Source organism: Podarcis vaucheri (genome assembly GCF_965113315.1).
Source record: "Podarcis vaucheri genome assembly, chromosome: 9".
Classification (NCBI taxonomy): Eukaryota; Metazoa; Chordata; class Lepidosauria; order Squamata; family Lacertidae; genus Podarcis; species Podarcis vaucheri.
The window spans coordinates 45,524,836-45,542,302 of record NC_138767.1 but is presented as its reverse complement, the minus strand read 5'-3'; the positions used below and the strand labels follow the sequence as shown (position 1 = coordinate 45,542,302).

At 40.8% G+C, this 17,467-nt stretch overlaps 1 protein-coding gene across 3 annotated transcripts in view; it reads right to left on the bottom strand.

Moving 5' to 3' along the window:
• TLL1 (tolloid like 1) overlaps positions 1-17,467 on the bottom strand; it is a 121,126-nt gene that overhangs the window by 27,072 nt on the left and 76,587 nt on the right. For 2 of the 3 annotated variants that reach the window (XM_082237197.1, XM_082237195.1), the window contains exons 8-12: positions 17,190-17,295; positions 15,731-15,855; positions 10,487-10,602; positions 3,545-3,647; positions 993-1,109 (exon numbers count right to left, since the gene is read on the bottom strand). In XM_082237197.1, coding sequence (XP_082093323.1) covers positions 993-1,109; positions 3,545-3,647; positions 10,487-10,602; positions 15,731-15,855; positions 17,190-17,295 — 567 coding nt within the window. Of the gene's footprint in view, positions 1-992; positions 1,110-3,544; positions 3,648-10,486; positions 10,603-15,730; positions 15,856-17,176; positions 17,296-17,467 lie in introns of all 3 variants that reach the window. The other variant, XM_082237196.1, reaches the window with a different exon arrangement.

Sequence of the window (17,467 nt, the reverse complement as noted above, 5' to 3'; positions counted from 1 at the left end):
TTAAAATAAATTAGAGTTTTGCAAGAGAACAATCATATTATCCAACTAGATAAGAAGCACCTGACAGTACTTCAGGATCAGAATTTGGAAATCCTAGACCGCTATGGCTAAAGAAAAAGAATATTGAGGTTCTCGCCTTTCCTTAAAGATTATGTACATACATTAGAGAACTACACCAATATGAAATGATTGAGTAGATCTTAAGCATTCATTATTCATTGTATGCTGCACAAAAGCATGCTTAACTCTCCTGCATTTTTCTCTCCTGGAGGTAGAAAAACGGTTGCAGCAGGGGTGTTGCTAGGTTACAAGTCCCAGATCTTTTTGTGAGAGTCGTAAATGTTTTTGGGTGACGATTCTGGGGGAAATGGAACTGGGTGACTGGATAGAATATTCTTTTGGGTAAACAAATTAACAAATCGTTTAATATGGCTTTACCTAGAATTGATTTCAGAGTATTGAATGAGTATTAATGAAGGGAAATTGAATTTCTTTGGAGAAAAGTATGTTTAGAAATTAGGAGTAAATTAATAGAAGAGGAACTAATTTGAGGGGTGATCTGGGGTGGCATGTAAACCAATTGAATAATTTATCTGGGGTGATTTGGAAATTAGTTGACTTGCCTTCTGTGACCTATAAATTCCATTTGAAACTATACATAGACATAAGCATATGCAGTTTCTATGCAGGCTGGTGCCCCAAATATCTTAGGTTCCTAGCCAATAATAATTAAAGGAGAAAAGCAGTTAAGAAGGGCAAGGATTCAGCAGAACCCACCCACTGTCATTTCTCTGCTCAAACTCACAGATTCTCAAAGTAGCTTTTGGTAAAAAAATGATGATGATGATGATGATTTTAAAACCTGTTGCGGGAAGATACATGCAGCCAATTTAAACACTGTTTTGATCAAGTTTAAATTATTACAACACTTTGAAGCTCATATATTTTCAAAGAAATAAACTTTAGTCAACTTGATTACAAGAGTGACTCACCTTCATAAGTGGCTGAAAAACCTTTTCCTACCCAGGTACTGCTGCCACGGAACTCTATCCACATTCTGCTGTCACTGGAGGTGAGGACATCTGGGAGCTTGTCACCGCAGAATCTGCCTAAAAGAACAATAAGAAAACACATTTTAAGGTCTCCCTCTCAAGGCCAAATCCTGCAATTTAACGAAATTAATGTCAGGGCCAAGCTAACTTGATGAAGGTAGATTCCTTGGACAGACATTCTGCCCCAATTATGTGTAAAGTACAATTGGAGTTGGGGTACAATTTAAAACCCTGACTGTTGCTTCCCCTCCTCCCCACAATCTCTCCCCACCTGTTTCACCCCAGTTTGTTTCTGGTATCATAGCCCAAATGCGGGGAAAGGGAGTGGGGGGCAGAGGAGCCGTGCACGTGGGGAAGAAGTCACAGCACAGAAGGTGGAGTACCACCACTGATCGATTCTATCTGATTAATTGTATTTCTATGCCAGTTTTCAATCAAATGATCTCAAAGCTGCTTACAAACAATAAATAACAATAATAAAACGTTAATAGAACACCGCAAATACAGCATAAATCACCTAAAATAATAAACAGATCACCAATAAAACAATTACAGTCTACAAAACTCTGCCAACAAAACAGCAACTGAAAAATAAAAAAACCTCAGAATTACCGCAAAAGTCATATTATATGATTAACAAATCAATACGGCATTTATAATCCATAAAACAATATTAACAGCATGTACAAAATAGCAACTAAAGAAAATAAACTAAGCTCTCACACACATTTTCAATGCCCCCAGGACTCATAATCTTTCATTCTGTTCAGTTCATTAAAAAACGCATAATGCCCATTGCTAAGCCAGCTCAGCCTGTGTGGCTGATGAGCAGGGTAAAATTATTTAATTAAATAAATAAACAAACACGGGGTGGGGGGTGGTGCACATGCGTTATGTATAGTTTGGCTTCCTGGTTTCAGTAACGGTTGTGCCAGGGTTAGCCCTTTTGATGCACAGATAGGATTTACAGTCTAAATAATAGATATATATATTATGCTCATTAAGTATTAACAAAAAGTTCCCCTTATTTTTGAAAGTCTTCTGTAAACTGGAACACTAGCTAGAAAACGGTAGCAATATCAAACATTTATTCCAGTCTACAACGTGCTTTGAGAATGCAATTGTTATTTGGGTTTGGTACAGAAGCTCTTTCCTTACTAGGAAGATTTTTTTTTATTTAAGTCTACTATGTTAGTCACCTTTTCCTTCCTTTTAAAAAATATTCTGCTTCTTCCTTCCTCCTTTCCTGATACTTTAGTCCCTCCTCCAGCTTCTACTCATCTTACTCCTCTTTTTAATTTTTGTAGTGACAGCAGAAAAAACTCCTTATTATATGGGCACACAGATCACACCCTACTATGGATGTGGAAACTCCTGAATAATATCGAGCGTGCGTGTGTTACCATGGATCATGGGGTGTCAGATATCCCAAGGCAATAACTGATTTCTTAAATGTCCTGTGGGAATTCTAAAATTTATGTATTTAAATCTTTTGTACACCACTTACTGTCACAAATGACCTTGAAGCAGTTTACGCATATCAATCAAAACAGTAAGAACAAAATCAGGGCAAAGCAGAAGAGACATCTGAAAATATTGACATTACATCTTTGTGAAGTAGAAATAATGCAGGTGAATAAGCAGGTGGGAGAGCAGCACCTATTACATATACAGTGGTACCTCAGGTTAAGTACTTAATTCGTTCCGGAGGTCCGTACTTAACCTGAAACTGTTCTTAACCTGAAGCACCACTTTAGCTAATGGGGCCTCCTGCTGCCGCCGCGCTGCCGGAGCCTGATTTCTGTTCTCATCCTGAAGCAAAGTTCTTAACCTGAAGCACTATTTCTAGGTTAGCAGAGTCTGTAACATGAAGCATATGTAACCTGAAGTGTATGTAACCTGAGGTACCACTGTATTATCACCCAAATCTGTTTAAACTTAAAGCTTTCCACTAGGAAATTAAACCTTGCAACTATTTATAAGTGACTTCCGGCTGCAAGAAGCGAACAATCAAAACACAGCAGGGGCATCTGTGTTGCCTGATGATGAAGGAGTTTCAAAAGATGGTTGTTCACTACCATGCATGCTTAGACAGTGCTCTTCCACTCTGGATTTTTCACTGTTCACTGTTTCACATTTTACAGAGCTGCCTGCTGTAGTGCATGTTTACTGGGTGTACCCAAAGTGCACCCTGTAACGTGCAAGAGAGATACAACCCTTTCTTCTACCTCAAACTCACCAGCATATACACATGACAAGCCGATGGAACCAATTATACAGAGCTCCCTAGAGCAGGTAATAATTGAGGGGGAATGTTATGTTTCTCTCACACTTTGCAACGACAAAAGGCGCACAGCTCTCTCATGGCTTGTGCTGCAAATATCATATGATGATACTCCCAACTAATAAGCTAATTCCAGATCATTTTTTTTATTTAGCTACTGTTTCTATGTCCCAGTTATTCAGAACTGATCACAACAGAGGTTTCATACCAAGCAGAGGTGATTTTTTCCAGTAGCCATCTCTTACTTCAATATAGTCATACCAGCAGAGGCTGCTCTTATAGAGGTCCATTGTAGTGAAGTTTAAAACAATCTGAAAAGTGCAAAAGAGAGAAGTACAGTATGTCACACACGTGGTTTGGTTTCTGCTCTGAACCAGAATTAAGATATTCCTATGCTGACCATAAATGTCAGAAATGTTAACATCTGAATAGTGTCACTATTTCCTCTGATTTTCTATGTAACTAACATAACCCTCTATCTAATAAGCATTTAAGGGCTTAGCTCCTTAGGGCCTAGATTCTGAAACTGTGGGGAGGACACTCTGTCCTGACTTGGAATAGCAAACACAAATATTTAGAGAGGGAGTGCCTTCCTTGCCCCATCAAGCAAGAGCTCACTATCCACTAACAGAGAATTTTTAGTGATCCACATTAATTTCCAAGGGTTCCCTGTGTAAATGATTTATTGGGGTGACAATAGCCAGAGCAGTCCTCTCATAATGTCAGTGTTGGGTTGGTGCCTGAATCAACAAATCCTTGCCTGCATCTGCATGCTAAATGAAACTATGCTCAATGATGCAGATAGGGTTGGGGCTCAGGGTTCAAATCCAGCCCCTACCCAGCCCAAAGCCTCCCCAAATGATCAGCAGGGAGAGGAAGGAAGTTGGTGATGGGCCACCTGGGCCAATTGAGGCTCCTCCTGGTTACCGTAGCAATCTTTCTTCATATTTTAAAAACATTTTATAGTCAGGGGGCAACCAGACAGCCACGTGCAGGATTTCAGGTGCTTGTTTTATTCTTTAAGAACAACTTGTTTAAGAACAACTACCAGACTTTTAGAAGACACCTGAAGGCAGCCCTCTTTAGGGAAGCTTTTAATGTTTAACAGACCACTGTATTTTAATACTTTGTTGGAAGCCACCCAGAGTGGCTGGGGAAACCCAGCCAGATGGGCGGGGTATAAATAATAAATTATTATTGTTATTGTTATTATTTGGACATTTAAATATAAATTATCCTTTTCAACAATGAAACTGTGCTTATCTCCCTGCAAATGCGTTTAGATTCAGGGCTACAGAAACAGTCGCTTTTATTCCTGTAATCATGATGGCAATATGTTTTAAAGGAGCTTTAAATGTGCAACTGTCTATGCCTAGAGTGAACGAGGGGACGCGGGTGGCGCTGTGGGTAAATCCTCAGCGCCTAGGACTTGCTGATCGCATGGTCGGCAGTTCGAATCCCCGCGGTGGGGTGAGCTCCCGTCTGCGGTCCCAGCTCCTGCCCACCTAGCAGTTCGAAAGCACCCCTAAAAGTGCAAGTAGATAAATAGGTACCGCTTTCTAGCGGGAAGGTAAACGGCGTTTCCGTGTGCTGCGCTGGTGCCGGCTCGCCAGAGCAGCTTCGTCACGCTGGCCACGTGACCCGGAAGTGTCTCCGGACAGCGTTGGCCCCCGGCCTCTTAAGTGAGATGGGCGCACAACCCTAGAGTCAGACACGACTGGCCTTCGGGCAGGGGTACCTTTACCTAGAGTGAACAGTTTTTGTGTGTGTTCATTTGCCATAGCATATAAATAATGTAGTCACATTTGTAAAAGGATGGGAGTGGTGGTAGCAGGCAGGGGTGTGTGTGGGACTCAAAAGAAAAGCTAATTGTGTGTCCACAACAGAAATTATAGTACGTGGCTATCTGAAATCCCCTTCTCCTGGTAAGTTCATTGAGTCCAGGGCCTACAACAGAGGTTGCTTGTGGGCACAAATGTGGCCACAGAGACCTTTGCTAGCAACCTGGGGGTCCCCTGCCCCTCCTCCTACTGAAATTAGATTTGAAAGAAACATAGACCAGGTCATGGTGTGGGGACAGTTTCTCCAGTTTGTAAATCTGCCCTTGGGTTCAAAAAAGTTGGTGAGCCCTAGTCTAAAATTTCCTTATTGTTCCACTTACTGTGCTCAAGAATCTCTATAAACTCACCTGTGCAACCTATAATTAATTTATTGAAGGAGCCGACACGATGACAGTAAATTTATAATGAGGATCCTGAATTTTAAAACTTTTGCTAAACATTGGAATACAAGCTTTAAACATGCCTGTGTACCAGATTTGTGAAGGTGGATAGAACTATGGATATCATGTGGATCTATTCCACCTCCAATTATAGCGGCTAGAGAGGTGCAGAATACACCATCTCATTAGTTACAATCTGACCCATGGGCTTAAACTTAAACTTTATGGAGCATTTGAAATTAGAGGAGAAGCCTTTGTTATGGAAGAAATAGAGTCAGATGGAGTATGTGATCTGAAATGCAGGATATAGCAGTCTGTGAGACAGCCTTATCCTGCACTGTCCCTACAGTGACATCTCTGCAGAGGAAGGAACTGTTAATTTCTTGACTAAGACCCCCCCCCCCCGTAATGAGAAGCTGGATCTTTCATCTTGTTAGTCATGATGAACATAACAGATTGCATCCATTAATAACACATATTTTTAGACAGTGACACCAGAACTGCTAAAATAGCAGTTGGCACAAGAACATTTCACTTTACCACAGAATTCACATACTATGTACTCATTTATAGAGGTACATCCCTACTATGTCCTGACAGCATATGCCGGGCCACTTCAATAGGCAGACGTAACAGCAGCTGCTACTTACTTACCACCTTTAACCAATGGGGAAAAAAATGAATTTACATTGAGCATCTGGTGTAAGAATTACACAGCAATCAGCACAGAAGACAACCTTTGAATTGCCTTGTGCGGTAAAAAGAAGAAGCAGCTATTTTGCATATGTTCAAATTTTGATAAATAATATGTCAATGATTGGCAAATATGTTTTGTGATGCCAGATGAACCGAATGTAATGAATCCAATCTGAATCATTTCGAGCAGGTGGGGGAGCCTTGAAACATTAGGAAGCAATAGAAGCTTCCCATTACAAATTAGAGGAGAATTTTAAATAGCAAACACTTCTGAAAACACATGACATTAACCGAACGAATGATTCAGGAACTGCTGCTTCAACTGACCACAGCCTAAAGCAGCACAGTCAAATAAGCTTTGCCAGTAGTTTGGGTAGAGAAGTTTTGCTTTAACACTGGACAGATCAGATTTTGAACATTTGCTGTAAAAGAACCATTTGCTACTGTGCAGTAAATCCAATTTCATACTGCAACTGTATACTCTCCTTCGGCAGCTACTTTGCCAGCTGTACGTGTTTTCTGTATCTGTGTGAGAATCTATCCTTTCCTCAAGTTGTAACGGGGAAATATAACACTGCTATGTGGACAAGGAGCCTAAAATATCATTAACTGGTTTCTGACTGCACTTCAGATATACACACAGAACTCAATTAAGTAGCATTGTATCGAACTTTTGCAAACATTTTAATTTTAGACTGGAAACCCTTGCAACAATGGAAATAAGCTTATATACATTCAAAATGGTCACAAAATATGCATCATGGGTTTGTAACAGTTACCTAAACAAAACTGTAGGGAAGAAAAGTTCCACTGAGAGCCAGTTACTACACTATTGCTCTCTTGCTGAGGGAGTTTCAGGGAATCAAGTTCCCTGCTTCATTCAGCTTCTCTGCAATATCCTTATCCTCCTTTTAACATTCCCTTGACTCCCTTGTCATCCAAGGGATGACAAGACAAGTTTCCTGCTACTGAGAAGTTTCTGTTGGTCATGTTTTTAGCAATGTGTTCCTCAAGCCCAACAGTTTAGGTGCCTGCAGCTACAACTGTGTCAGTGGGCATCTTTTCCTAATCCCCCCCCCCAATTTTGTTCATGTGTAGACCATTGATATTCATGTGCTTTACTCCCAAAACCTTTTCTCTAGGCCTAGAATCCAAATGTTGAAGGTAATAAGTGGGCTGCGATCCAGTTCAGCCCATTTATTAAGCTGAAATAAGTAGGATTTAAGTAGTCAGCTGTGAGCAGAATTGTCAGCCTCTGCCACAATCCAACAGGGAGTTAAGCATGTTCAGGCCCATTGGAATCAATAGATTTTAGCATGCTGAGCATTTTGTTGGGCTGTGTCATCACTTTTACTAGAAACTGATATATTTGGAAAATGTTAGTTTAATCCTCTCGTGAACATAAAGCTGTAGAAATTCTGAGTCATACTTATTTTTATTGTAAGCAGGAAATATGCAATGATGGCTTATGTGCCAGGCTTCAGTCTTTGAGTGTAGAACTAATTATTTCAGAACCTATATTCTGGTGTTCCTAAATCAGCAATACTGACTTCGCTTCCTTTAAATGCAAGCACCAATACATATTAGCCTAAATTACTTCAACTGAAGGAAACGCATTATAGCGTTCATATTTGTTATATTTCAAGACTTATTTCAAACTACAGCAAGCCCGCAACTAATGCAAGGCTTACATTCCAGGGATCACACCTAAAGTCAAAATTGCATACAGTATAGTCAAAACACACTGGGTGCAATGGTGAATAGGATAGTCTTATCTCCTGGACACCCATCCCCTTTCCACCCCACCCCCCTTTTAAAAAATGTGCAGCACGTAAAGCTGAATGCGTATAAGTTAAATGCGTGTAAGTTGCAAGCTTATTGTACTATGCCGCTCTGAGATTGTAAAAGTCAGACAAGTTCACTGAAGCACTATTTGTGATATTTATGACATAAGGCAAGTTGGCAAAGTAATGTGGTCACTCCAAAAAGAGAAATAAATGAAGATGTAGTGTAATGGGCACAATATACTGAAATCTTCAGTTACAAATGTTCCATTTTTCTTATGGCAACATTACATTAATTGTGGTCTACCAAAAAACATTTAACTTCAATTTTGCAACTCAGCAGACACAGAAGAAGAACTGGAGACAAGGCAGATCAACAGTTCAAGAGGACAGGATGGCTGCAAGTCTCCAGAGATAAACAATCAATGAACATTTGTCAGCACAACTGAGAAGTTAATGGTAACGTAAGCAAATTCAGTAGTAGCACTGCTGTCTCATGCAGAATAATGAATCACACATTTTCACTGTTGGAACAGGAAAGCCCACAATACATTATGGAAAGGGAAAATGAAACATAATATATATTCAGAACCATTTTAACAAAACCGTACTTAGAAAAACTGAGAAAATTTAAAGTAAAGCAAATTATTTATATAAAAATGACAGTGAAGACAGCTATGCCAATTTGCAATTACTATACTTTCAAAGAGAAGTACACAACCTTCGAAAAATTTACTCGCAGTGTTTTGCATCTCCATGAGAGCTCAGATTTCAATATTTGAAAGCTGTGGATAGTGCAGAACACATAATATTTGTTTTATGGTTTAGTAGTGTTAAGCATGTCATACAGTCATGCTTTTCAAAGGCTGCTGGACATTTTGTTGGCTGTTTTGCATCTTTAGGACCAACAACGTATTTTTTAAAAAAATAAAAGAGTTTTGTGATTAATAAGAAATATCCTAAAAGCAAACATACCATATGCAGGCAGGCTATTTTATTCTGTTTAACAAATTACAGAATATACTGTATATTGATGACTTCAAGAGTGGGTTGCTGCAGTGCAACTCTATGTGGGGCTTCCGTTGCACTTGCGAAGCTGCACTTAGTGCAGGATGCTGCAGCATAGTTGATGACAGACACACTACCCTGCCAGCATACACTTCAGCTCAGAGATCTGCACTGGCTGCTGATTTCTTATCAGGCCTTGGGACTCGTTTACTTGCAGGATTGCCTTATGACCCTGCTCCATGCCCTCAAGTACTTTTTTTACTTGGAATGTGTCCTTGAACAGAAATAAATCCTTGTGCTTGCCTGGACAGAGTGCACACGTGAGGGAAACCTCTGGCTTTTCCTAGTAAAATGTAGCCTACTATACAAAGGTAAGCACTGCATCCATTGCTCCATGCACTTTTGCCTCTAGCCCCAGTGGCAGAATGAGCCAATTGGGCACCTGGGGCACCGTGGGTCCCTGTGCCCTGGGGTGGGGCAGGCAGGGGCAGGATGCTCTGTGGGACCTCTGAGGAGTCTGCCTGTCTCCTCCCACTTAGCCGCCCTACAGCTGAGGGGGAGGCAGCGGGCAGACCTTTTGCAGCAGCGCAGAGCCTGCAGGTGCCCAAGCCACCATGTCACTCCCAGGAGAGATGTGTGACTCGGGTGTGCTGCAGGGCCTAATACAGTGAGTGCCGCCTGGCATTTTGTCACCACCTCAGTGGTGACACCCGGGTCAGACCGTCCCCACCGCACCCCCTTCCTCCACCCCTGTCTAGCCCCACCCACTGCCGTCATGCACTCTCTCCACCACCACCACGGGATAACTGTGAGGGAGTGAGTCTCAATCCGAAAAAGATTCCCTGCCCCGTTAGACTGAATAGAAGGAACAGCCAGAATATGTTCATGTTTATCTCTCATTCCATGAGATGTTAAAACCGCCACCCCAGGAACCAATTTGGATGGGCTTTCCCAGTATGAAAGCCCAGAAGATTAGGACCAGGCACTCAGATGGGGCTTCAGACAAAAATGGATCTGAACTGCTAACTAAAGCCAAAGTTGAATAAATTGACTAATGTACAGTTCAAAGGCTTTGTCTCATTAACCACTCTTAAAACCACACATTAAAGCGGAGTTTTAAACCAAAGCATTTTCACTTTGTGGTTATATCTGTGTAGGACTGGGCTGAGTTGGGCTGCGAGATTTGCAGCATTTTCGTTGCCTTTGGTTTCATGGTTTTATCTTTTATTTTTAAATTGTTTTCATCCTACTTCATGGAAAGCTGCCCAGAGAGCAACATGTTACGGGGCATTAGACAAATGTCATGAATGAGTGAATAAATAAATATGAAGCTTAAAAATAAAATAAAAACCCCCACAAGATCAGGAGAAACATGAACAAACAACAACAAAAATGTTTGGTTTGAACAAAGCGCCAACCCTTGGGAATAATTGCAAAGTACCTTCTCTCCAGGCGTCACTGAAATTCTCCATATGCAGTGTGTATACGAAGGGTAGCCATTTGGAAACCCAGGAGAGGAGAAGTTGCCTGTAGACTCTTGCAGTGTTTCTCCACACGCTGAAAGAAATTAGATATTATAGCAGCTGAGGGTTGCCTGACAAAGTCCAAAGAAATTGTGTTTCTTCTTTACTGTGAATAATTAACAGCAGAGGCGGGAGATGCTTTATACAAAGCAACATTTTTGAAACAATCCGACAAGGACATTTTGTCCTGTCCAAAACATTATTTCCATGTCCTTTCCCCTTACTTTAAATCAAAATTTAAAAATTACAGCATGCCTTTAAATGTCACTGCTGACCATCAGGCAAGTAAATACTAAAAACAACCTTATGTTTCCACACAACAGAAAAATAAGTGGAACAATTGTCATAATGCTGAACACTAACCAGAATTGTTCATGTATTTTATATGTCAGATATATAAAACTAGAAATTATTTTTAAAAGATGTGCATAAATTTCTTGTAACAATACTGATAATAAAGCATAGCAAATATAACAACCAATGACATTTATTTTATTGCTATACCTTATTCTTTTACTCTATTTCCTACTTAGCTGTCTATCATACTGTTTCAGGGCAGAATGGGGTTCTGACACCGTATTTTTCGCCCCATAGGATGCACCGGCCCATAGGACGCACCTAGTTTTTTTGGGGGGGGAAATAAAGGGGGAAAAATTTATTTCCCCCCCAGGTGTGCTGCGCTAATCCTGAAGCTTGGGGCGTACGGAGCTCAGCGCGCCCCAAGCTTCTGGGTGCCAGCAAGGTCTCCGCTAGCCGTGGGAGAGCCGCGCGGCTCTCCCAGGGCTAGCGGAGCGCTGCGTTAATCCCGAAGCTTGGGGCGTGCGGAGTTCAGCGCGCCCCAAGCTTCTGGGTGCAGGCAAGGTCTCCACTAGCCGTGGGAGAGCCGCGCGGCTCTCCCAGGGCTAGCGGAGCGCTGCGTTAATCCCGAAGCTTGGGGCGTGCGGAGTTCAGCGCGCCCCAAGCTTCTGGGTACCGGCAAGCAGTCCGCTAGCCGTGGGAGAGCCGCGCGGCTCTCCCAGGGCTAGCGGACCACTGCGCTAACCCTGAAGCTTGGGGCGTGCGGAGCTCAGCGCGCCCCAAGCCTCTGGGTGCCGGAAAGCAGTCCGCTAGCCGTGGGAGAGCCGCATCATCATTTATCCATATTTTGTTGTATGATGTAGCAATCTGTGATGGCTGAATTGGTGGTGGTAACAACAACAACATTTGTACACTACCTAGTGTCCCACATTGTACATCTGGTACACTGCTTAGAACGTACTGTATTTTTCCGTGTATAACACCCCCCCGTGTATAAGATGCCCACTATTTTGGGGGACTTGGAATTAAGAAAATAGGGGGAGATTGCCCAGAGTTGTTGAGCTTTTTTGGAGGGGGGGAAATCACTCACACGTCTGGCTAACACTGCCAATATCACATGTAGCAGAAGCCGAAAATCGTCTGCCCAATTGCCGCAACAACAGCCAGTCAACCGCAGCCCTCGCTGCAGCCACCAATCACCCGAAAAAACACAGATGACAATCTCCTACTCGAAGCTGCAACCAATCACCCGTCCCCACTCAGAACTACCCATGTATAAGACGACCCCAATTTTTTAGATCTCCCTTCCTTAAAAGCACACATTCATAAATTCAGGGTTCTGCACTGGAAAAATCTCTGACTAATGCAAGAAGGCTTAACAAAACTGTGAGTTTAGACCCTCAGACAAGAAAAAGCTGGGTACAAAGTTGCTACTGTTTGGTGTAACGTTATTCAATTTCCCCTGTAATGTCACCTCAGGACAATTCTGACCATAAAAAACCAATATGTAATGTTTGCTGAAGATGCCAAAATGGGCTTTGAAGTTATGAAAAATTCTAAGACCTCTGTCTGGTATATTAAAATTAAATCTGACCACAAAAGGGCTGGGTATCTGTGTGAATAAACCTCCTCACCCCACCTCCTGGTAAGATATGTGTTTACTCAGCCTCGTTTTTTGAACTATGCTCGCAGTATATCTGACTGGTAAACTAATGGTTGTCTTTGTTTATGAGGACTGTAGATACCTCTATTCATTTAAGAATGTTCTATAAGATGAGTCAGATGATTTCAAAATTAGATGGTTGCTGGCTAATATAGACAACTCCATTCCTATAAATAGCTTTATATGCACTAAGAGCAAAAAAATTACAGGCTACTTTTTTGACCCAAAGCATAGTTGACTGTCAAGGGGATTTTTTAAAAAATCTATATGATTTGGGGAACTTAACTATTTCAGATTTTGACAACTTGCATATCTGACGTTTAACTTACTCTTGGATTGCCTCATTTGTTTTTGTGAGTTATGCTGTAATCGCCATTGGCTACAAACAGAAATCTGTCTGTCTGAACATCAGATCAACAGTAAATGACAGTGTAAGAGCTGCCAGCTGGCAAGATTACAAGTGTAATCAAAAGTCAAATTAAATATAAATGATTTGCAGAATCTTTAAACATATGGGAGGGGGGAAACCCACAAGATTTTGTATAAAGACAGACAATAATGTTCAATAATGCTAAATCTTATTTAAGGTTGAATGAGGCAGTACATGAAAACATGGGACTTAAAGTATATGTTGAGGAATAAAGACAAGTCCTGGCTTAGCCTAAACCCTTTTCCTCTCTGTCTCTCCACAAAGCACACATCACGTGACATCTAATCAAAGTATAGCTACATATTAAGTAATGTATTCGGTACCACATCAAATGACCACACCAGTTTATTTTTAACACCGCAATTGTTGGTAACTCCACTAAACTGTAGAGATTAATATATTGGGGGAGAAATTCCGTGTAGCACTATTAGGATTGTTCCATCAGCAAAAACACTTATGCTTCCCAGAGGGAACAATCTCTCTCCTCTGCCCCCACAGGGAACAGATCTGGGGTTCTCCTAGCCCCCCAGAGCTGATGGAGCACAGGAAGGGAAAGAAAAGTTTCAGGGCCTGATATTTTCTGTCAAAGCACTGGGAAGCTTCCCAACCCAGGCGTGCATTAACATATGGAAATATTTTTGTTATAGGCTTTACTAGCTATCCCTTTGCCTGCATTTCCTTCATTTCTTTAGCTTAAAGCCATGTCAAAAAAAGGGGGCATTCACCCCAGTTATTCCAAGTGTCCAGTGCAAATGTCCTATTGGCATTAATTGGATTAATTCAAGAAGACCTGCACCACCCCACAAGCCCTGCCATTTGTAGCTAACTGATCTAAAACATAGCTTGCTCAGAAAAGACCATGATGCCATTTGTCACAAATTAAATGCTACCCTTGACAAATTTCATATTCTGCTTTTGGTTAGGCAACACTTTGGTTGTCCTAACTGAAAGGTGAAATTCATTACAGTGGGTCTGTAGTTCCTAATGTTATTAGTTAAAATTCCAACACATGAGAATTCGAAGGATTTCAGTTCATTTGGTACTGCCAAAATTTGCAACGTACACATTATTTGTAAGCTTATAAAATGGCTTGCTGTTAACAAACTTTAATTATATGTTACAACCTGTTAATAATGGGTTTCATTATGCTGAAGTTAGTCCTTAGAAAATGTGAATAAGGCACTGTAGCCCCTCTGCTATTTTTTAATTTACATTTCTTTTTAAATATAGTGAAGGGGGTTACAGTGCCTTATTCACAATTCCTAAGAACTAACTGCAGCATTTTTCACGCCACAAAAACCTATTACTCACTTACTTACATACAGACAGACACACACACACACACAGAGAGAGAGAGAGAGAGAGAGAGATTAAGAAACTTTATGAAGTTTAACACAGCTTTATATTGCCTGTATTGCCTGGTTAGATGCCAGTTCTTCTACCATGAGTTGTTTCTTTGGCATGCTTATATCACACATATGCCTTGTGAATTGTTTATAATAATTATCAGAACTACTGAGTGGTGCAAAAAAAAAAAAGATGCTCCTGAAGGGAAAAAAGATACCGTATTTTTCGCTTTTTAAGACACACCAGACCATAAGACACACCTAGTTTTTGGAGGAGGAAAACAAGAAAAAAATATTCTGAATCTCAGAAGCCAGAACAACAAGAGGGATCGCTGCACAGCGAAAGCAGCGATCCCTTTTGCTGTTCTGGCTTCTGGGATAGCTGTGCAGCCTGCACTCGCTCCATAAGATGCACACAGATTTCCCCTTACTTTTTAGGAGGGAAAAAGTGAGTCTTATAGAGCAAAAAATACAGTACATAGCTGAAGCTGGGGGATGCTTATCTTCTTCCTTCCCTCTCTAATTGGTTCCTCTGAAACAGACAAGAACTAGCAGGTGTGAGAGATTAGCATCACACAAGCATCACACATGCTCTGTGTTGCAGAGGCAAGGGCTGTGGGCAGGAAAGAGACGTTACACATGGACAAGGGTGAATGGTGACCAATCACATTTTTAGGAGGGGAGATTGTGAGAAGATGCTGTTAAGGCTTCATGGATCTACGACAGGCATAGGCAAACTCGGCCCTCCAGATGTTTTGGGACTACAACTCTCATCATCCCTAGCTAACAGGACCCGTGGGCAGGGATGATGGGAGTTGTAGTCCCAAAACATCTGGAAGGCCGAGTTTGCCTATGCCTGATCTAGGAGCTAGTTAACTGATCTGCAAGAGGGGGAGAGTGGCCAAAGAAATAAAGTTTCAGACCAAGTGACCAAGGTACTACCAAGACTCTCTGCAGCAAGAGGTCCAGACCAAGCATGATGGTTATTGTATAAAGAATTCCTGCACAAAGAGCTGTTCGGTGCAATTGTTTTGCAGGGCATCTGGATTCCGCTGCTGAGATATGTTAAACAAACCCATCATTCATCTAAACATAGCTCCAGGCTTAAAGTACAATATCTTAAATAAGAACTGAGAGAATGAATCATGTTTTTCCCCACTTCCTTATCCAGCAAGTGAACAGCTACAGTAGGCAAGCACAGAAATGCCATATGAGTCAGTAAATTCAGATTCAGGCCATTCATACCTTAGTGCCTAATGTCCCAGAGCTACCACACTTTAAAATGCTTACTATCTCAGATTTCAAATATGCCTTAACTGCCTGAATGAAAACCGATTAGAAACAGATTATTCAAAACTATCCGTTAGCGCTCATGAATTCTGCAGGAAAGCATGCTTTATTGGGCATATGTTTTATGGTGCGGTACCTGGACATCTGTACAGCTTTCTTGCTTGTGCAATATCTCCTTTACTTAATCTCGTGCGCTGACCAATGGCTGGTCGGATTCCATTATCATCACGGGAAGGAAGGATGGTGTCCAGAAACATGCCCCTAAAAAAATTCAAAAAAACAAGAAACCCGATCAGGTTTCATCTCAAACTAAGCTATCAGAATCTAACTTTTGCTTATGTTCTTGGCCAAATTAGATCTTAAAAAATATAATAAATAAATAAACTTGAGAGTGGCTTGCTTGATTAAATTGGTTTGTTGTTGACAACCATGCAACAACAGTTTGGTAAACTGTTCTGCTCAAGTCCCTGTTCCTTAGCAAACTGTCAACAATTCCGAACATCAATTGCTCTCGTGCAATGAAATTAAATTAATATCAAGAGCAACATATCCCACACTAAACTGTTAGTTTTCATATAATTAGTACAATGAAATCTGCTTCAAATGCTGCTTTTGCTTTTGAGGAACCATAATCATTTTCTTGTTCCCAATCATTTCCACAACTGCTTGAATATATGCAAGGTAGATTATGCTTATAGACTGCTTTGATCAGGTGCTGTTCACCATGCTAGCATACTTTATTCTAAGCATTTATTTGTCAATGCAATCTTTTAAAAGGGTCATAGGTCTATCAGAAAACTCTTATTTTTATAATCATAGTCAACGGTACATGCAATCTTTTGAACTGTAGTGGAATTTATTACGGGGGGAAATCAATACATAAAAAGCCTGCATGTCTATTGGGGGGGCACATTCAAAAGACATGCATAAAAGAACATAGTCAGATTGATTCATCCTTTTACCAAGCACCATGAGTGCTTTCTGAAGGTTTCATTTTCCATTACAGTAATCTAAAAATGATCAAATTAGTGTCACTCACAATTAAGAAAAGATCTAATCTCCACGAGTAACAGAATTTCTAATATATAATGACTGGGAACATTCCACATTGTTCCTGTTACTGGCAAAATGTTTTATATAGCAGCCTGGAATAACCTTTTTTCACCTTGGCACCTTTAGACCTTGTGTTCTGAGAAGGCTTATTCTATTTTGCTCCCTCCTAGTGACAAAATAGGACTTGTTCCTGTTGAAGGTAATGGCTATGATCTAGCAGCCTAGCACAGGAAGTTCCCCATTGTCTACTATGAACAAGAAAACTCTGAGAGCAAGCGAGCAGTTTTCTTTTTTTCTTTTTCTTTTAAAGTGGGGATTACTGTAAGACAAGTGTAAGAAAAGTCTATCAATGATCATTATGAGAACATACTTATAAAATAATCAGACATATCTAAGAGAACCATTTTCACAACTATTAGCTTGAGGAGCTACAACATGATAAACCTCTTTGGTCAATTGCCTGAATCAAAACTACATCTATAAAATATATACACAAAGAAGAATGGAATTAAAAGTCAAAAGGTATAACCTGAGACTCCAACCTTGAGAAGGTGTTCCTGGCATAGTGCATAATGCTATCAAAATCATATGGCTCCCCCAGAGAATTCACTTCTCCAGGCTCCATCTTCAAAAAGTTGTACTCCTGACCTATAATTCATAAGCAAGATCTCATGTAAGCCTTTCCTAAAAAGAAAGAGAAAAACAGAAGAAAACAGAAGTCCCAGCCCTTCTACTTACATACAGTACTGCTGTGCATTCACCTCTGACAATGAATGAGTGAATATATCCACTTTGGAGATATTTAGACCTCCTCAGAATT